The sequence below is a fragment of the Rhipicephalus microplus genome, chromosome X (genome assembly GCF_043290135.1).
Source record: "Rhipicephalus microplus isolate Deutch F79 chromosome X, USDA_Rmic, whole genome shotgun sequence".
NCBI lineage: Eukaryota > Metazoa > Arthropoda > Arachnida > Ixodida > Ixodidae > Rhipicephalus > Rhipicephalus microplus.
In genome coordinates, this window is record NC_134710.1 from 18,339,162 (window position 1) to 18,354,749 (window position 15,588).

The 15,588-nt window shown below is 38.6% G+C and overlaps 1 protein-coding gene across 1 annotated transcript in view; it reads left to right on the forward strand.

The window, feature by feature from the left end:
- Positions 1–15,588, forward strand: part of mgl (low-density lipoprotein receptor-related protein megalin) — a 246,947-nt gene that overhangs the window by 164,712 nt on the left and 66,647 nt on the right. Inside the window, exons 13-25 of the mRNA XM_075881883.1 lie at positions 1,881–2,095; positions 2,190–2,333; positions 3,723–3,932; positions 4,038–4,233; positions 4,752–5,005; positions 5,130–5,279; positions 8,239–8,532; positions 11,431–11,544; positions 11,626–11,745; positions 11,854–12,093; positions 13,448–13,582; positions 13,918–14,043; positions 15,434–15,565. Coding sequence (XP_075737998.1) covers positions 1,881–2,095; positions 2,190–2,333; positions 3,723–3,932; positions 4,038–4,233; positions 4,752–5,005; positions 5,130–5,279; positions 8,239–8,532; positions 11,431–11,544; positions 11,626–11,745; positions 11,854–12,093; positions 13,448–13,582; positions 13,918–14,043; positions 15,434–15,565 — 2,330 coding nt within the window. The remainder of the gene's footprint in view (positions 1–1,880; positions 2,096–2,189; positions 2,334–3,722; positions 3,933–4,037; positions 4,234–4,751; positions 5,006–5,129; positions 5,280–8,238; positions 8,533–11,430; positions 11,545–11,625; positions 11,746–11,853; positions 12,094–13,447; positions 13,583–13,917; positions 14,044–15,433; positions 15,566–15,588) is intronic.

Sequence of the window (15,588 nt, forward strand, 5' to 3'; positions counted from 1 at the left end):
AAACCAAGCATTGCAGAGCCAGTATTAAGCAGTAGTTCCGTTTAATAGATTTCCGTTTACTGAGAGCCTACTGTATATGGTTGGTATAGTACTTGACTTGGGCACCCTTGTTCATTGCTAGAAAATGGAACTCCTATTTATTGAAACATATTTTTCTGGTTTTTTCAGGTTTTGTTTGATGAGAGTCTGCTGTATTCTTGCATTTTTCTCATCTTCAAAAGTGTTTTCTTTTTGAACCGCATATTACAATTTATATTATAAGCTTCCAAGAAAGTAAGCAGTTTCTTGCATTTAAACAGCCGGCAAAATTCCCATAAATCTAGCGTAAGATCCGGAGTTCCACAAGGAAGCGTTCTGGCTCCAATTTCATTTCTTATATACATTAATGATTTGCCTTGTAATATTCCTGTCAGCGTCAGACTTTTCGCTGATGACTGCGTTTTATGCAAAGTAATTGACTCCTATAGTGACCATCTTGCTATAAACAACTCTTTATCTTTAGTATTCAATTGGTGTAAAAATGGCAAATGACAGTGAACGTTAAAAAATCAGCTGTCCTATCAATAACTAGAAAAAAACACACATCTGATTTTAACTATACTATAGGCAGCGCCACACTCAGCGCAGTGAAAGAGTATAAATACTTTGGCTTAACACTAACCCATGACTTTAGATGGGAACGCCACGTAAGCGTCACCTCGTCTGCACTGAAAAAATTGTTTTTTTTTAATAGACGTCTGAGACTAGCCCCCCCTACCACTAAGCTATTAGCATACCAAACCTTTGTCAGATCAACTTTGGAGTACGCTAACGTTGTTTGGTTTCCTTCCACTAAAGAACTCATTTACAAACTCGAGGCAGTCCAAAGGAAGGCACTAAGATGCATTTATAATAAATATAGGCTAAAAGATTCTCCCACAGAATTACTAAAACAGGCTGGTATCCTCACCTTACAAAACCGAGCCAAGCTTGCGCGATTAAAAATGATGTACCAGCTAATCCACAAAGACATAAAGATTGACAGTTCTAAATACTTATCTTTAACCCAAACACGACAAACGCGGCACAAACACGCATTATCATTACATGAGCATGTCATCCATACGGAAAGTCATAAATATTCATTTTTTTCTTTAATGACACGTGAATAGAACAGGCTGGATCCCAGTGTAACAACAAGCGCGACGTTATCTTCATTTTTAACATTGCTTGAAGATCAGCTACATGCTGCCCAGTTATGAGCCTCCTGTATCATCCTTACTTCTGTATAACTTTTTTTACATCAGTGCGTTTTATTGCTCCTGTTTTTCCTTTGTATGCCTCTTTGTTCACTTTTTTGCTGTTACACTGTACGCATAATTTCGTTTATCCTACATACTGTTACTTCGTCTATTTTCACCATTTTTACATAAACGTGTTTTTTACTTCAGTTTTGCCATTATACACCTCTTTTATCACCCCTTTTTTACGTATTAGGATGTACTATTATTATGATGTATTACTAAGTCTTCTCGTCTGCATTGGTCAACCGCCAATATTTTTTTTTATGCATAATTGAATATTTGATATTTGTATTGTCATATTGTAACAATTCAATATGCCCTTCCTGTAAAGATCCCTGATGGGATCGACAGTATGAATAAAAAAAAAAATAAAGTTTCGCATCGACATAGCATATTTCTATGAATCAGCCAAAAATAAAGCTGATGCCACGGTAATTAATCTCCTGAAAATAAACAGCATCAATCTTGATATCCCCAAGCTCTTCCTTGCATTACATGCAAATAGTTTCTTGCCCATGTCTCTCTGCTTGTAGCAGTAGTTATGCTGTTGCATATCTTTGTAAGCACTGACAAGATTTGTTCTTTTTCCATAATAAGGAACATGATTATACGAGGCAGCACCCGTGTGCCATCTCCGAACAAGATTACACTGTTTGAAGACAAAGTTTATTGGACAGATGGTACCCGACAAGGGGTTCTCCAAGCCAAAATATTCAACAACAATGATACTGTCACAATAGTGCACAGGGACAGGCAACTTTCGAAGGAACCTGGTGCCATCAAGTCCTACCATCCCTTACGCCAACCCGTCGGTGAGCCAATATTGCTAAGAAACCTTAATGTTTATGTTCGATTCATCTTTAGCGCATATGTTTGAGCCATTTCTTTTCATACGTCACATTTCAGTGTCGAATCCTTGTGGTCTGAACAATGGTGGCTGCCAGCACATGTGCATTGTTACCAGGGGATCTGGTGGATTTGGGCTACTTGGCTACAGATGTGTTTGCCACACAGGCTTTGAACTGCTTTCTAATAGAAAAGACTGCACAAGTAAGTTACCACGGCTAGCAGTGGCTTACAACACAACCTCAACCGCTGTTGACACATTTTATTGTACTGTCTGTTCTTTTTTTCTCTGTGATGTGTGTCATGGTTGCTCTGTGTGTGCTTGTGTGTGTGTGTGTCCATTTACGTGTGTGTGTGTTCAAATGACAGAGTGTATTAGGATGTATGCACAACATACAATACCTAGCTCACTAGTCACTTCTAATAAAATTTTCTTTGCTTTTCTGGGCCAGTGTTGTTGGCTTATACAATTTTCAATTGTTCTCCCATTCTGCAGCTTAATTAAGGAAATGTTAGCGATGTCACAACTGTTGGAGTGCTGTACAAAGAGAAATAAAGAATTTAAAAAATGTAAGCAACTATATTGAGTAAGACAAAATGGGCAAAGAACATAGACAGATGGTGTAAACATAAGGTAATGTACAGCGCACTTAAGATAAACAAGTTGGTTCATCCTAAGTCTCAAAGCAATGAGTTGGAATATTGGGAGGTAGTTCTCTAAAATGAACAGGCCTTGTATTACCTCCTTACTCATTGCCTATAGGGGCTTGTAAGGTACTTTTAAATAAATAAATAATCTCGCACTTAGATGGAAGCACAGACCAGCTGCAAGACACTGTAGCAGGGGGGGGGGGGGGTGTTGAAGCTCCCCCATACCCCTTTCAAAATTTATTGTTCATGTGTATATGTACACATAAACGTACTGATGCACAAACACATACAAAAAAGTGCTATCGAATCCCCCCACCCCTCCCGATAAAACACTTTCTTGCTGTGCCCCGGCTGCAGCAATGGCACCATGATTACTGGCTGTTTGGACTTGTCATTACAGAACTGAACTGTGAGTGTCAGTATGATGATGGTTTGGCAACATTGCTGGTGGCAGTGCCCATTATGCTGACAGGTTCAGATGCTGGAGCCAGAAATCCGGTACCAATCATACGGTTGTGGGTCCAAGTCAAACTGTGAGCCGGTGCCACCCACTTGGTTCTAATCGCTTCATGAGGTTCCAACTCTTTATTTTCATGCAACTTTTTTTTTTCCCTGCAACGGTTTGTCCGTTCACAGTTGCCGCTTTCACACCATCAATGGCTGCATCATCTGGTCTTTGCATTAGAGACAAAAAAACATGCTACATTACACTTGTGGATGATGAAGATGTTTGCATGTGGTGAAAAATAGACAAGTAGGATAAAAAAAATGGCGTAATGGTGATTTTATGCAGATTTCCTGTGGAGTACGAGACATTTCCTAGATGCATCCACTTAAATGTGGGAGCCTTTAGTGCTTTTTTTATAGAATGATTATAATAACTAAAACTACATTAAATACAGAAAGTGCTAAATACAAAGGTATGATTCTTTTTTTTTTCAGGGGTCTCAACATTCTTGCTGTATTCTCAGCAGAAATTTGTGCGGGGCAGCCTCATGAACATAACTCAGGATGGGTTTACAGATGCCATGGTGCCAATTGTGAGCAAATCTGCTCGTTTTGTTGGCTTAGACTTCGATGCACGTGAAAGGTTTATTTACTACTCTGATGTCATCTTGGATGTTATCTACCGAGTCACAATCGATGGATCTGGTTAGTACTCGCAAATATTTTTTTTCTTGCATAGTTCTTATTCTGTGTGTCTAATAAAATGGCTTTATTTACCATATAATTTGCCTCTTCTTTTATTCAAAACAGGGAAAGAAAATGTTTTGGCATCCCAAAATGAAGGAGTAGAGGGCCTGGCCTTGGATTGGGTTTCTCATAACCTTTATTACATTGACAGTCGAAAAGGAACATTAAATGTCATTAGTGTCAAAAACTTCCAGTACCGAAGAACACTATTGAAGAACTTAAAGCGTCCTCGTGCCATTGTTGTTCATCCAAACAAAGGGTGGGTAGTGATCATTTTTTTGTAAAGAAATTCCATTTCAGACGTTAAATATATCGTAAGTAGTTGGAAAATTCATCAGCACGCTTTGTCGCTGGGGCAAACATTTATAGTGCTTGTGCATGATGTCATTCTTCTAGGCCTTCTGCTTCAGGCAATATGCATGGTATGCACGATAGTATTTATGCTCAAAGAGAGATGTGTATGCTAGGCCTGTTACTTTAGCATCATGCCAACTTCTGATGCAAAGGCACTAGAATAAATAAAAACTGCGAGGTCCTAAGTGTGCCTGTGTCATCTTTCTTTGTCCACCTGGGCCTCTCTATACAACAAATAATCTTGGAGTGCATTTGTCCAGTCACAATTAAAATCATTTCTTGGCTCATTCGTACCAGATTTATTGCAGTTTATTTTACACAATGCGAGTTGTTGAGATGTTTAGTTTGATGAAAATGTTTAAGTTTGCTTCTGTTGAATCAGTCATTACAGCTTTTAAATGGCTTGTTCTCTTTGCTTTACAGGTATGTGTTTTACTCTGAGTGGGACAGACCAGCAAACATCAGTCGTGCATATCTGGATGGAAGCAATGTGATGGTTTTTCGAGGCGTGCTGTTGGGATGGCCCAATGGGCTCAGCATAGATTTTCAGACTGATCGTTTGTACTGGTGTGATGCCCTTTTGGATCACATACAACATGCAAATTTGGATGGAACAGATGTTCAGACCATCAACTCTCCACGTATTAAGCACCCTTTCTCGCTAGTCATTCATGGAGGTGAGCTTATTACATTTCTGGATGCGAGACTGCATAGTCCTTTGTAGTCTGGCAGTTGCAGTGCTGCTGTACTACTTTGAAAAAGTATTCTTAGTTCTTTTTTTTTTTTTCATGCGTAATGCAGATTGGTTGTTTGTCACTGATTGGCGTTTGGATGCAATTCTGAAGATGCACAAGATTACTGGAGCTGATGAGAAAATCATAACAACTGTGGAAGAAGGCAGCCGACTTTATGGCATTAAGGTCTACAGCCGAGACAACCAGAAAGTTGACAGTAAGTGCAACTTTATTCCGTATAATGTATAGAACTCCAAAGGCATTTTCATGTTTCAAGAACATTGCCATTAATGAAATTCTTTTCTGCAGAGGTTGCCGAACTTCTGTTGATGTTTGTGCCACAGGCATAAACAATAATCTTTTTTCAGTGCAACAGTGTTTTACAACTAACACGAGTGAACACTGCCCTAGTTTTTATTGTATGCTTTTATCATGGCGCATGTCTTAAAGCTACAAGGCATTACAAGACTCTCCGAATGATGCATAAAAAGAAAAGCAACATTAGCTTGGGTGTAATCTCATACTTGCAAGCTCACAACTTGCTGCTCGAAAGAATGCTACCACTTGGATATTACATCAGCCAAAGAGTCTATGAAATGGAGTCAGCTTCCTGTATGCTTTCATCATTCAGTGTGTTTATGCTATAAATGCTACCAGCACCTTTACTCAACTTATTAGTGTGGGTCCTGCTTGCTTTCAACATTGACCTTTGCCTCTGCCAACAATAATTAAATTCTCCATTTTATATCAGTGATGACTGATGTAACTAATCCATGCAACAATGATGTGCTTGATAATTCCGTGCTGTAAGAGCCATTTTGTAGTGCAGTGTATATTGAAGTTAAAACTAGGCAAAAGATGAAAAAAACATTTTGTGCCATTCAAATTTAGTGCGCAGCCAATGCTCTCTTTTGTTTTGCTATGATATGGCATTTCATATCTGTTAAGCTTTTACAGCGAAAGCTGTTATGAGATCAGAACACCGTTCACACATGGTGCTGTAGTTGTCCGTCACCAGTGTTCGTAATCAGTATCGCAAGAAAGAAGGAAAAAAAAAAACCTCGATAAATAAAAAAACGCCAAGGACAAAATGTGATTCGAACCTGGGTCCGCTGCAGGCCAGCCTAGAATTCTACTGAGCCACGCCGGTGCCCGGAACTAGTTTCTAAACTGGCCTTAGGCAGGCTTGATAGGGGGAAAGAAATTGCAATAATATGAGTGATAAAGTGTTTTAGAACATCAAAGCAACAACCAGGTGTCACACAGTGTGAATTGTGTAACGAGTGGTTTGGCCAATGCTTCAACCCATTAAAAAACTTGTTCTTGATCACCTAATAACTGTGGCAGGTACCCACTTCAGGCATAATTCATTATCGTCAGCCACTGCATTAAAAAATTGGAAAATTTCTAGCAAGTGTTTAGCAGATACCACGCTTCTCCGAAGAATGACGAAGGATAGCATAGTGAATGCTGGCCTACTACACAAAAATTATGATTATTTATGGAATAGTGGGTACCCAGTAAGTGGCAGCACTTACCAACAGAGTGTTTAGAAAAGGCTGTGAAAGGCCACTCTTCCAGCTTTCACTGTGACTGTGCTGCATGTTCTGCACAGGCCTGGCATTTTTTTTTTTTGTGAAAGTTCCAAAGAATGCCTTCCCAATATGCTTTTTGTGGCCTGTGATAAAGGCTGCTGACAATTTTTTATGTTAGCTTGCAGTATTTGCCAACTGTTTTCTTAGTGAGAGTGCATTATCAATGCAATCAGGTACAATGGACGAATGCTGTATCATTCAAGTGTCATGCGCTAATACCTGCAAAGTATATACAGATGTTGCTGTCCTAAAAGACTGCGGAAGGACATCATTCCTGAGTACTATGCATAATCTTGTCAATGGTCACCAGCATTAGGTATATATCTACGAAAACCAGACCTCTTGTGGTGGAACATCAAGCCATCCATGACACAGTCCAGTATGCCACCTCTAAGCTGCTTACAATTAAGCAAATTGACGTATTCACCGATTTATTAAAAGCTATTCAGGAGCTCAAAGTTCACAAGGCGATGGAAATCTGTGCGGCAATTCACAAGATTAACCACAATACAGCTACTTGCATCAAGGTATATTGGATTCAAAGCCATGCTGTGAACCCACACAATATTGCCACTGACCAGCAGGCACACTGCCCTCCAGATATAGACCTTCCAGCTGTTCCCCTTCCATCTCAGCCCCTAAACTCACTCCATGCCCGTAAAAATGTTCTCCTGCGGGATGCATGGGCTCTTATCCCACCTGTGTCTGCTCTCCCCCACTTACCTTACTATGGTGGAGGAAGCTGTGCTTAGGAAGCTTCAGGCAGGGGTGGCCCTTACACCGGCTGTTATATCATCATGGAACTGTTCGTATTTACCAGTTGGTGATACGAGTCCGTATTGTACCACTTCAGTGATGCAAGCAGACGCATACCACCTTATATGGACATGTCAAGGGCTACAGCCAGAATGCTCCCTTCACCTCTTGCAAGCCAGTCTTCGCTACAGCGACACAACCAGTTACAACCACTGAATACATGACAACACAGTCCACAAGACACTACTTCACTTCATGCACAGCATAGGCCTGCTGGTGCACATCTAATATGCATGCCTGCAAAAAAAAGTTGTCTGTGTCACAATAAAAAAGAGTATTACCTTGTTGGATTGGTGACGCATAATTCTATGCACCAAGTGGGTTAAATTAGCCAGCTTTAACATAGATACCTGCTTAATACTTGTGCCCTGCATATGAATTGGATTGTCTTATTACAGAATTCATTCCACTGTAAACAACTTAAGAGAACAGCAACTTAAGAGAATACCAACTTAAGAGAATACCAACTTAAGAGAATACCAACTTAAGAGAATACCAACTTAAGAGAATACCAACTTAAGAGAATACCAACTTTAAGAGAACAGCAACTTTAAGAGAACAGCAACTTTAAAGAAACAGCAACTTTAAGGGAACAGCAACTCTAAGGGAACCGCAACTTTAAGAGAACAGGTGGACTTAATTATAAGACCATGTTTCTCACACATTTATTCTCACTTGCATGAACAGTAAAAGATAACTTTGGCCTGGTCATTATCATGAAGAAATAAGAATATTTTGGACCTTTTCATCTGCTCATAATTTCAGGTCGTCATCCATGCCAGTTCAATAATGGAGGCTGCCAAAAGTTGTGCTTTCCCATCCCATCAAATGGAAGCCAAGGTCCTGATCTGGTTATCAGCTGTGGATGCCCTTATGGCGAACAGCTCTCAAAGGACAACAGGACCTGCATTTCAGACCCGTCTGCAGAACCACCTGTTCAGGCATGCCCCAACACGTGGGACTTTACATGCGAGAACCAGCGCTGTATTCCCAAAACCTGGGTGTGTGATGGAGATGATGACTGTCTGGACAACTCGGACGAGATGAACAACTGTACACGTAAGCAGTTATCATTCCCGGCCACTTGTAAATAATATTGCTAGAAAACTCTGGTAGATGGGACATATTCTATCATTAATGTGATTTGTAACCTCAAGCCCAACTTCAGTAAGTTTCAGATTCAGCACAATCGATACCACCCACACTCTTGCTTTTTGAGCCATTTTTTTTCTTTGTGGTTTGCTTATTTGTTTACATCATTTTCTCAATTTGCTATCTTGCCACTGATTGGAGACGAAACTAGGCAAGCTAGTTATAACTGCAGACATTTTTTTCAGCATCAAGCACGTATTTTAGGGGATCTGACAAATGTTATCTGCGCTGAAAGTTTAGTATGCGTGTCCAACAGCAATTGCTGTGTATACTGGCTAACTCAATGTTCTTCTGTTTTTATTTTCCTCCTCCTCCGAGCTGCAGAAATTTGCATCAACCTACTTTTAGGGAAATTGTCCGATGTCAGAATATGCATGCATCCTATTGACTCTTTGTAGGTTTGCTTATATTTTTGACACAATAATATAAAAACTGGCATTAGTATAATAATAAAAACTAAAAAGAAATAGCACAAAACAAATTTCAAAAGTTTACTAAAAAAAATTGTCACATATGTGTCCCACTGACTCGTGAGAGTGTTTTCAAAAAGTGGGAAAATATTGTCCCATTGACTTATGAAGGCACCATCTTCTAATGGCATTAACAGGTATTTGGGACAAAACAGCCAATACAAGTGAGACAAAGCGTCACTTCTCAAATTGTGCTGTAGAAAATTGTGTGGACATCATTTTCAGCAGTAGAACACTGCCTGCACCTGCACCTGTTGTGAGCCTTAATAATGCTTTGGTCTGTTCCTGTGGGGTTTGCTTCACTACACGCATTAACCATCTTTTTCTCCATTTGCCTTTTCTTACTATGGCTGTCAAAATGGCTGAGTACAGCTGTTGTTCCTGAATACGCACCTACTTTTCAAGAGGTATATGAAAATGAAAAAAATATTTCCGTGCAACAATGTTCACAATTACGTGCTGGAAGGAGCTTTGCAATTTCACAGTGGATTGTGTTACAATGCATTTATTTGTTAATGAAATTATTGCACAAATTTACCAGAACACACGTTGGCTGAAAGCTAGTCTCTTCTCTAGAAAGCTAGAAAAAGAGGAAATTATCCAGCATTTTGCTTAGCAGGTCTTTCTATCTGACGAAGAAGAAAATTCAGAAGCTATCATAAAAAAAATTACCAAAATCCATATCCACTGTAACACTACTATTGCTGTTCGAAAGTGTGGTAAAAGAATTTTGTTCAATATTAGGACAACTTGGGTAACGTATCGGTGACCTAGCCTTGCGCTAATTGCAACAGGTGATGTGGGAGAAAATTTTTTCTGCAGGCAGAAAAGTGGGACGTGTGTGTTCTACTTTAACACGAAGGGTCAAGAAAGTCTGTGGGTCTCAAGAGGAGATGAGTTGAAATACACAAGTTTTTTCAAAATTACATATTTTTCATTTTTATTTGCTTTCACATGTTTGGTTTCTCCACTTTCACAACACAAAAAACTGAAGATTGTAATTATACTCGAAGTAGATGAAAATCATTTTTAAAGAGCAGAAGGTTGCTATAAAAAATAAATAAAAAGAGCTCATTTTCTAGAGTCCCTTGGAAATTGTCGTCTGGCTGCTTGCCATTGTATTTCGCATGAGGAGTTCCTTTAAGCCACAAGATCAAAATAATCATGAATGCCAAGCTCTCATGTTAGAAGAAATCATCTTAAAAAATGTATCTTTTCCGCATAGGTGAGCTTTCAGTGATACTATTAAAATGCAGTTCTCTTAAGATCTCTTTTTTGGGCAACTTCTTGAGTTTCGACATCATATTTTTCGTACTTCTGATAGCCCGATTGGGATGAAATTTTGCCCGCACATTCCTTAGCACGTAAAGAGTGTAAGTATCTTGTTTAAAACTTGATATCACCTGCAAGTTATCACAAACTTAAAGTAAGCTATTAGTATAAGCTGAGGGTTCTAGGGATTCTCGCATTACAACTTTTCTTGTCTATTAAAATGTCATATATGCACTTTTTGATAGTTATTTGCTTTCTACACTTAATTAGAAGCAATAATAAGCCATTGATGGCTCACAACCATAAAAGTTGAATGGCACAAAAAGTTTGTTTAAAACGAACTATACTTTACACATTGCCATGGCACAAAACGATCATTGTGCAACTTACTACAAAACTAATTTTAAATATTTGAAATTGACATAAAAGCCTTTATACACAGCAAAAATTTCATCGCCCTAGCCTACAGATTCACAATGCGTCTTTTTCGAATTGCATCTCCCCTTACAGGACTGAGGCTCCCAGCTCACTGGGTCATTCAGCACCCTAGTGAGCGTTTAGAACGTAACAAAAGGCCGTACACTAGGTATCAGCGACAAGACTTGTTCCAGCTTTGGTCATTTTGCTGATTTTGTCAGTGATGAAGTACTGAAAGTAATTTTGTGTAGGCAAATTTATTTGCTATGACTTTGCGGTTTAGTCTCGCCAAGTCTTGTAGGGCTAATTACATCCATTCTTGAAATCAGTCATCTTCTATGGCAGGTTGCAGATTGTGTAAAATGCAGAGCTTTTCTCTATGAAGTTGTATATATATTGTTCAGGTAATTGGTTTTATGTTGGCAACTATATCAAATATTGATACGTGTTGGCTTGTTAAGATATATGCTTCCTTAATATCTGAACGAGCTTCCAAAAATGCTGTCACAGTCACTCAAGTGTAGGTTATTATTAGTTTTTTATGTCATAAAACTTGTGCATTAATACCTATCTATTTCCGAGAAATTGTAATGTTTGTCAAAGTTTTCTGTTGTATGCAATAGTGCATTGTTATTTAATTTTTCAGGAAACACTTGCAGTCCTCGAGAGTTCAGGTGTGGCAGTGGTCGATGTATACCCCTGTCATTTAAGTGCGACTCGGACAATGACTGTGGTGACTTCTCAGATGAAACTGGATGCAGTAGGTTTACTTTCTTATTTAGCTTCTTTTGTGCTATTGTACTCCATGACCATTTGTTGTAACAACTTGCTTTTCTTTTAGCAAATGTGAAATGTGACAACTCGGAGTTTTCCTGCGAGAATGGACGATGCATTCCACAGTCATGGAAGTGCGATTCTGAAAATGATTGCGGGGATGGCTCAGATGAAGGAGATTTTTGTAGTAAGTATGATGGCAGTTCATTCTCATCTACTCGTTGCTGGTTATTTCTTTAACGATAAAAGTGGCACCGATTGGCTAATATCGCATGTTATCTCATTGTGCTTTCAGAGGAAAAAACCTGTGCATACTACCAGTTCACCTGCCCTGGATCAGGTCATTGTATCCCACGTAGCTGGGTTTGTGATGGAGACAATGATTGCTTCGACCAAGCTGACGAGAACAACTGTCCCCCAGCGGTCTGCAGCTCTTCTCAATTTCAATGCTCCAACAAGAAACAGTGCATCCATGAAAGCTATCGATGTGATGGAGTCAGTGACTGCCAAGACGGCTCTGATGAACAAGGCTGTCGTGAGTGTTTCTCGCTAATACATGTATATAATCCAGTGCAGTGCATCTGCCTTTACTTCATGCTCTCAGTATTCTCTCAAAGAATTTTAAAAACCTGGCATACATGAGAAATAACGTAATTTTTTAAATCCAGTTGGAATAAAAGCCAGAATTTTTTTTAGTTTATATCTAAACGTACAAATTCAGTGCAAAAAAAAAGTTCTATACATCAAGTCAATAGGGCTTGACCTTGCCTTGATTCATTTTCGCTGAACCCCTCGGCCATTGTGACTATTTGGATTGGTACAGCACTGTGCAGAGCTTCCTATTTCAATTCCCTTAACATTGAAATGGTGACTCTTCACCATGCCTTTGAAAGACTGTATTATTGCAGTTCACAAGGCTTTATAAAATGCTCTATTGAGGAAAATATTGTTTCTGCAAATAAAAGTAACAGGATAAATTTTTGTAAACAGAATAAAGTAATACTATACTGTGACAAGAAGCTAAAACAGGGAAAAAGGAAATAGGGTATCGGCCCATTTCAAAACATATTAGCTGGAGCAAAGATGGAGAAAAAAATGCGCACTTTCACAAAGGAGGTGAAAATTCGGTCTGAGTTGTGATGTATTATGAGCAGTTGACTTAGCACTCATTTTGCAATATCATTAATAATGTCATATCACTTCCTTGTGCTTGTCCACAATGTTCTAAATTCACTGCACCAGTTTCAATTTATGTTTAAGGGTGCTGCTGTGCAATGGTGCTTGTCGCTATAAAGCTTTGGCATTTTGATGCTAGCTAGCTTTTGAGTTATCTTTGGTTGCTATACTTTTGCTTGATATTCTTGTTTGCTTTGCTCATAGTTCACATAGAAGAGCAATACAGCTCCACTATGGTGTCTCATAATCATATATTGAGTTTGGGAACATAAAACCACAGATATTATTATTATTATTATTAATTTAATGTAGTGCTGCTGCCAGTAAATCACAGCTAGAACCAACATATATGCAAAGATTTGCCATTTTTCAATCCTGGTCAATTGAAGAGCTGTATTACTGTCCTGGGACCTAGACTTTATGCTACAGATAGTTAGGTTAGACACAGCCAAAGCTTTGAGCCTTCTTTTCATCTGGTGAGCTTTAAAAATAGTCTTGGAATAATTCTTAAGAGTTCTTTCTTAATTTTTTGTTTTTTTACTTTGTGCAACTGCAGTGCTCTGGCCACATTTACCTGTTAAATTGACTGCCACAGAATATGCACGTATAATCACTTTTGTTCATTGTTTAAAACATATGTGGAAGCTTTTCCTCATTCAATTACCTTGATAATTTATGCAGTGAATGCTAACAAGTGGTTTCACTTTTTTCAGCATCCTTGGCACCTGATCAGTGTGACTTGGAGAAGTCCTTCCAGTGCAAAAAGTCAAGGGTGTGCATTCCAAAGCTGTGGTATTGTGACGGCAATGCTGACTGTGAAGATGGTAGTGATGAACCTTCATCATGCGGTGAGCTTTTTTCTTATAATATAGTCGACTAGAATAAAAGCAAGCCTTCTTTCATAACTAAAAAGACCAAAGTGTGCTATAATTTTGCTACAGCCCTTTGCAAATTCATTGCTTTAGGACACTGAGAAAAAAAAAGAATGGCAGTTGCTATGAATTAAAAATGCAAAAGTTTCAGGCATTATTTCACTGGACCAGTAAATTGTGCAAAAAACTGTCTCGCATTGTTTGAAATTTCAACTTATAGCATAAATAAAAAAGCTGCAATGCTGAAGTAATGATGGTAATTTTTTTCTTTTTTTAATTATTTCAACTTTGTTTGGTCTTGACATTACCAGGCCAAGTTGAATGTCCACAGAACCACTTCAAGTGCAACAATTCTAAATGCATCTTCAAATCCTGGATATGTGATGGCAGTGATGACTGTGGAGATAATTCTGATGAAGATAGCAGACATGCTTGTGGTGAGAAAGTCCTCTTGCATTGCTAGGCAATTAAGTTGACCTAAAGCTCTGGACTAAATTAAACTTTTGTATAAACTATTAAACAAATGTTCTTTTATTAGAGTTTGAACGTAGTGGTTGGAAAATCACTGAGGTAGTTGTGTGATTGATTTTTGACAATGTCCAATTTTTATGTGGTGCTTGGGTATTGTTTTGACATGCTTTAACTGTAGCAAAAATACTTGTGATAAAAACATATAAACTGCTGTGGAGTGCCTCAGAGTCTGAAACTCTCCCTCATACAGAATGACTGTAGATAGTCTTTCAGCTTAGTACAGTGTGTTCAATTTGAATTGAGTTGTTGGCAATATATCTTTTTTTCTTGTTATATTATATATGTATTTTGTTTTCATTGTTTTATACATATTTTCTTATCCCCATTCCTGCATGGGCCATAAATGGCCTGCAGTGTGTTAAAAAATAAATGATTCCTCTTACATTGTGATTGTGCAAGCAGCCATCATAATGAAAAAACATAGCGTGGTGTCCCCTAGGCCATGGCTCATTCAAAGAACCATTTTTATGAGCATTCCTATTTTCAGCACAATCAAGTGATTTCTCATTGTGTGACCAACTAATTAAATTCGAGATACAGGACGAAAAAGGTCCATTTGTGGAAAGTAAACACAGGGCAGATGCACCCAGTGACCGCACGTGCATCAACCTTATGCTGAAAACGGCAACTGTTGCATCACATTTCAGCCTCATTTGCCAACTTCTGTAGTCATAGATATAGCTTTCTTTTTGTAAGAAGCTGATTTTGAGGCACTGATGAGGTTATTAGCTTTCTTAAATGGAAGGCCACTGTATAATACTTCCTCAGTTTTTAAAGAAGAACCAGTAGCAGATAGTGTCATTTGGTTCATTATGTTTGACTTTGTGGCCTATCAATAGTGAATCATCGACCCAGTTCATGTGTGAAGACAATCAAATAAGGAGAATACTCGCTGTGTATGCATTCACTCAGGTTACGGTATATAAGGTTGCAAGTAGATAAGAAGGCATCGTACATTGGTGTTCACATTCAATAATAAAGCATTCGTGGTTTATATTTCAGCTTTCGTTATGCTTGTGAAATACTTATCCTCATCTACAAGTATTGTAATAATATACCTGACTGTTCCAAATAAGTTTTGTGCCATGTTATCACTCAGTGCATGGCCTCTTTGTTTTAAGTTGAAAGGGATGTTGGCTGGTCAACTTTGTGAAAGAAATACTTTTATGTTTGGCAGCATCATTTATTTACTTTCAAAAGCACTGGTGATTTCTTTTTGTCTCAGTGAGGCAAAGGGGAGTTCGGTAAAAGAAAATAATTTTGCATAAGTCAAATGTTGGGGCCTTCTATTTTCAGTTGCACCGAAATTCCAATGTGAGCATGGCCAGTGGCTTTGCCCAGGAGTTACAGATCGTTGCGTCAATATATCCTCGGTATGTGATGGAAAGCCGGACTGTCCTAATGGAGCTGATGAAGGTCCTGGCTGCGGTAAGTTCAGTCATTTCATGTTT